At 43.0% G+C, this 6,000-nt stretch overlaps 1 protein-coding gene across 5 annotated transcripts in view; it reads left to right on the top strand.

The window, feature by feature from the left end:
- The window catches only part of ETV6 (ETS variant 6), a 222,375-nt gene that overhangs the window by 180,825 nt on the left and 35,550 nt on the right, over positions 1-6,000 (top strand). For all 5 annotated transcript variants that reach the window (XM_011376033.2, XM_023520891.1, XM_011376034.2 and 2 more), the window contains one exon: positions 5,199-5,333. In XM_011376033.2, the coding sequence (XP_011374335.1) occupies positions 5,199-5,333 (135 nt within the window). The remainder of the gene's footprint in view (positions 1-5,198; positions 5,334-6,000) is intronic.

The following is a 6,000-nucleotide window of genomic DNA, read 5'->3' as shown; positions in this document are numbered from 1 at the left end:
TAGGAGATAAACTGAAGGTTCTGGAGTTGAGAAGAAATGCCTGGCTGGAGGAGATTTAACATAGACAAGCTGATGGAAGCCATGGGAGTAGATGAAATTACCCAGGAAGAAAGACTAGCGAGTCCTAGGGAGCCTTGCTGTGGAAGGGTTGGAGAAGGAGGAAGAGCAGAGAGGTAAGAAGAAAACCAGGAAAAGTCAGAATCTCTGAAGCCATGGAGTGTTCTGAGAGGAGGGAGGTAGTGATTCCTGGTGACGAATGCTGCTAAGAAGGCAGGTAAGTCCCCAGGTACTCACCAGTGCCCTTTGGGTTTGACAGCAGGGAAGGGGCCTAAGCAAGAGCAGTTTAGAGAAGAATCAGAGTGGAGACCAGAATGAAGGGCCCTGAGGAGTCGGGTAGAGGGGGAGGCGATAACAGATTTGGACAGCTCCTTAGAGACATTAGATCGCTATTGGAGGAGAGAATCAGGAATACCTACCTGCTGGAGGAGAAGATGTGGACAAAGGTGTGTTTGTGTGTAGAACACAGGAAAAACTTGAAACTGCTTAAATGTTAAAGGGAAGAAACCCATAGAAAGAGGTGGAAGATAGAGCCATGAACTAGAGAAAGAGACTATGAACTAGAAATGTCTGTATGAAATGACGTCAACTGGGGAAAAAAAATTCCATATTTATGAATGTGACTTTATTAAACTTATTCATGTGCTTTAAATACAAAAGTATTTTTTTAATACAAAAGTGTTGAAGCAAAGCAAATAGTTTCCAGATTTTTTGAGACACGTCTGTTAATAATTACCGTAATCGCAAGGGGTATCATCTATTGAGCACATGTGAGAGCAAATCATACATGAGCTGATGTTTGCTCACATCATCTCAATTAATCTTCATAACAGCCTGGCCAAGTCTGTGGCATTATTCTCATTTGACACAAAGACTCTTGAAACCTTGAACTAAAGCTCAAAGAAGAAAAATAGTTTACCTAAGGCATGCAACTGACAAATAGAGGAAACTGGATTCAAACTTGGGGCTTTATTGCTGTAGAGCCCAAGCTTTTTCCACTAAAAGTAAAGAAACTTAGATAAATTTAACTCTTTAAACAGCATCTGTATGTTCTTGGTCTTCGGACACTGGTAAAATTGATAAGCAACTTGCAATGGTTTTGCTCACTCCCTCTACTATCCACTTGAAACAAATTGCAAATAAAATAATAGACTTTGGGATTCTCAAAGTAGATGCCTGAACTTTCAAGTCCAAATCACCAGTGCAAAATTGTATATGCATTCGGTTTGTGGGTTTTTTTAATATGTGTTTGTGTTTGCACACACGTGTATGTGCATGCATGTAAGTTCTGCATGTGTCATGTGTGTGCATCTGGGTTTTAATGGGCCCTGAAGTTTATAATTTGGGGGATGCAAATAATTCCAGGGCTCCTTCCAGGGGACTATGCAAATAAAGACCCCTAAAACTCACTAACTTCGTGGCAAATTCCCTCTGTATGTGCATATGTGTGCATAAACCATACAGTATGCATGCAGATATATGGAGGAACCAACAAAAGCTAGAAACACCTTTTACAGTTAGTCCTAGTTATTTCTTTTCTGGGAAGACTGAGAAGATTTATCAAGAATTGAATGGGCCAAGAATTTTCCGAAAAGTGCCTTTTGAATTCAAGCCAGTGATCATTAGCTAAGTTAGATATAGGGTGCTATGGCTCATACTCTTTATTTTTAGCAAGCAAATAAATATCACATTTTAAAATATCTTCTTTATTCCAGAGACCTTTTTGCTAATACTGCTTTTTAGATATGATCTCCTGCCTATTTGAACATTTTAAGAATGTGCCAAGAGAATAGGCTGGGTGTTGGAGTTAGGGGACAGTTGAGATGGAAGAGGATGGGAGGCCGTCTTTATTTAGAAAACTGTTGTAGACAGGACACATGTTCTGTGCTGCTCCAGAAGCCAAAACTAAGTACCGAAGTATATGAGATTATAGGAGGGGCCAGGTTCCAACTCAACAGAACTTTCTATCAACTAGAGCAATCCAAAAATGGTTTGCTTATGTTGTGGCCCGCTGCCCATCCCTGGAAGTAGTCCGCCAAAGCTACTTCTTGGCAGAGGAAGTCGGAGGCGTGGGACTTTTACTAAACACGAGTTCAAGTCGATATGAGAGACCTCTAGAATCTTCTCTAGGTCTAAGGTTCCAAGCTGTTATCAGGCACACACCATTACCGCCAGTTGTACACACATAGCACATGCACGGTAAGTTGTTTTTCCCCCCCACAGTGGTGACACATTTGTGCTAAGCCAGCCACATTCCCCAGCTGAGCCCCCTAGTTGCTGAGGAAACTTGTCTGTGAATAAATTGATCTAGCTATGGCCTTAGGGTTAAGTTCTTTCCTGGCCTGGAACCTGGGACCGTGGCCTTTTCTCCCACCCATTAGCCAGCTGTCACAGGTGGTGCTAATGAATGTTATCTCACTAGTTCTCACAATAGACCTACGGTTTAGGTAAGGAACTGGCAGAGCTCCCCTCGATTTGCTCCTCCCCTTGCTTTCCCCTGCACTCTCAGAGACGCCTGGCTCCCTTTGCCAGCTTTGGGATGAGAGGCTGAAGAGAGCCAGTACAGAAGACCTGGGAAAGTCTGAGGCAGAGCACATGTCAGCCCCACTGTGGGCTTAGCCCAGCAGGCCAGGGTGAGGTGTGAAGAGAGGCCAAGAATGTGCGAATGGCCTCAGTTAACCTTTGCCCTTTGTGGAAGGGGAACGTAGCACTGATTATGACCCAGACAGTTCTCCTTTGTCCGATATGTGAGACCTCCATAGGGGCCTACATGTCTGTCCTAAACCACTTTAATAATACTGGTGGCAGTGGCGATAGAGGTGGTCACAGCAAGAGCTAGTGTCTCCTGGGTTCTTACTGTTTGCCCAATGCCGGGATGAGCTCGTTACATGGAGTACCTCACCGACTCCTTTCAATAATCCAGCAGTCCCCAACTTTTTTGGTACCAGGGACCTCTGCTCCTATGAGAATCTAATGCCAGCACTAGCATGGCGGGGGGTAGGGAAGGGGCGGCAACTGCAAATACAGACAGATGAAGCTTCGCTGGCTCTACAGTTTCTGTGGCCTAGGGGTTAGGGACCCCTGCAATAATCCTATGAGGTAGATGCTGTGAACAGGCCATTGTATGGAAGAGGGAACTGAAGCCTAGAAGTGTTAAAGGCGCAGGTCTGACTCCAGCGCGAGCCTCTTCCTGTTCCGCTTTATCACCTCCCTCTCTGTATGTATGTGGAGAAATGGTAACACAGCCAAGAAAATGACCTGCCCATGCTCCAGCTCAGTCTTCAGCCACCACTCCTCGGAGTTTCTCCAGCCCCAGAAGAGGCCTTCAGGAAGAAGTTAGGGTGTAACAACCCACCAGATCCTGCTCTAGGTGCTTCGTGACATTTCCCTCATTTAATCCTCACAGGAAACTTCTGAGGTGGGTGTTGTTGTTGGCATTTTGCAGAGAAGTTCAGGGACTTGCTCAAGGTCACCTCGGCGGACGAGCTGGCACTCCAGCCCGAGGAGCCCGTGTTTGCAATCTGTGCCTTCCTGCCACGTCAGCATGCCTCTCTAAACGAACAAAGTTGAACACTCTCACAGACACTAAATTTATATTTCCTGGCCTTCCCTTCCAAAATGGATACACTAATTACTGACCATTTTTTTTTTTTAGTAATAGTAATCATCAGGAACACATTTTTTAGTGTTTTCGTTTTCTCTTCTTCATACTACCGAAATAAAGCATCACTCAAGCCCACAGGATAAAACCCAGCAAGTGTGAGGCCATGCAAATTAAGAAAAGTTCAGGAAGACATTACACTAAACCAAAACAAACAAAATGTTGATTAGGGACTTATTTTTGTAAGCAATTAAAATGTAAATCATTGAAATAGGACTGTATTTCAGGCTCCGTATCCTCCTCTCTTCAGAGACAGCATCACCATGACTACTAGGTCTGGATTCCATGATCTCCAAAGTCTTCCCAGCCCCAAAACAGACGTGCGTGCCACAGTTCTACCTTATACAGAACATTTGTAAAAGTCTGATCCTGAACACCTCTGCTACTTTTCGCCCATGTCATTAAAGGAGCTACCCAGTGACAAGGTGTCTTCAGCTCTTTAAAAAGTCTTTTGCTTTATTTCATCATAATAGTAAATAGTGGCAATAAGTTATATTAATAACAACGAAAATTCAAAGACAGAGGAAGAAACAAAATCAAAGCAAAGACAAGGGACCTCAGGAATCCCTTAGAATAGAATATTATGCAGCTTTATTTGGTACAAATGGAAAAGGAGTAGAAGTTTGCAGAAAGAAAGAAATTAACATGGAGTGTTTCTCAGGTTCAAGCTGAGTTTAAAAGAAAAAGAATAATTTAGCCATATCTACAGCCTAAAATATGCAGTTAAATTAAGTTGTTAATTAAAGAATCTGTTAAAAATGGCTAAAATTAGAGATAAAAGCCCATTGTTTGCTACAGATGCTGACTGCATATCTGTGTGTGGAAGGGCGTGGCGGGACAGTCAAAAGCCTATGGTATTTTAAAGATTAATCACCCCTAAGGGGTTTTGAGGCACCCACCTGCATTTTGAACTTGGATCTAAGCCAAAGGGGTGGGATAAGATCATGACAGGTCTTTTTCTCTAATTAACTACTCAGTGGACACTTGAAATACCAAATATATCAGAACCCAGGGCCCCAGTTCAAACCAGTCCCACCATCCTCTGCAAAGGGCTGACATGTAAAGATGATTTTCTGGAGATTATAGAACCTTGGAGCAGTGCCTGCAATGTATTTTTAAAGGAGGAAAACATCCCAGAAAGTGCCAGTTCCCTGTGGGGTATCTTCAGTACTTAGCACCTCTGACCAGACTAGTGAATTTTTTTATGTTCTTATCCTGCCTGGAACTGGAGTGGGTAGAAAAGCCTCTTGGTTGGGTGGTTTTTTGTTTTTTGTTTTTTGTTTTTCACATGGCTCTGACCTTCTTGAATTCCAAGTGGCACTTCCTGTCCCCTGTAAGCCCCATGAGAGTAGGTAGCGTGCCTATCTTGCTCACATGACATTGTGTCCCTAGGGCAGTGCCATGCATAGAGTCAAAGCTAAATAAATAGTTGAATGAAATATTTCCAGTTTCACTATTTCTCTTTCCTCTTTCTTTACAGGTGATGTGCTCTATGAACTTCTTCAGCATATTCTGAAGCAGAGGAAACCTCGGATTCTTTTTTCACCATTTTTCCACCCCGGAAACTCTATCCACACACAGCCGGAAGTCATACTGCATCAGAACCACGAAGAAGGTAACCGAAGAGGCTTCTCTTTCCTTGCCTGAGACTTAGACGTATCAAAGAGTTTTCACTCTTAATTTGATAAATTGTTCTTCATCATGCGATTCATTTTTCACTCAACAAACGATTTATTGCGTGCTTATTATGTATAAGATCCTGGGGGAAATGCCAAGATGAATAAGATATACTCTTGACTCTTTGCAACTCACAATCTAAGTGAAGATATGAGATAGATATACACATAAGTGTCAAAGCATAACTATAATAGGAAGCATTATAAAAGGTAGTAGTAGAAGGGGAATTACATCCAGGTGCAGGCGGCAGGGTCGGCTTCATGAAGGAGGTGGCTCTAGAGGATACCTTGATGGTCCAGCAGGATTTTAATAAGCAGGGATGAAATGAAGAACATTCCAGGCAGAGAGAATGACATGGGATGAAGTCCTTGAAATAGAGAGCAGTCAGGTGACTTGGGTTGTAGAGCTTATCTCTGCCCCCCCGCCCCCCCGCCGACCTTAATCTTTTGTTTTGAAAAATTTCAAACATGTCCCAAATAGAGAGAATAAACTAAATATACCTATGACAATCACCCTGTTTCAACATCAACATTTTGCCTTTGCAAAGCTAGTCCAAGGAGGTTAGATTGGAACCAGAATGTGGAGGACCTTGATGGAGGACAGTA

This window comes from Pteropus vampyrus, unplaced genomic scaffold (genome assembly GCF_000151845.1).
Source record: "Pteropus vampyrus isolate Shadow unplaced genomic scaffold, Pvam_2.0 Scaffold283, whole genome shotgun sequence".
Classification (NCBI taxonomy): Eukaryota; Metazoa; Chordata; class Mammalia; order Chiroptera; family Pteropodidae; genus Pteropus; species Pteropus vampyrus.
Note: the sequence above shows the minus strand (reverse complement) of the source record. Positions and strands in the feature narration are given on the sequence as shown.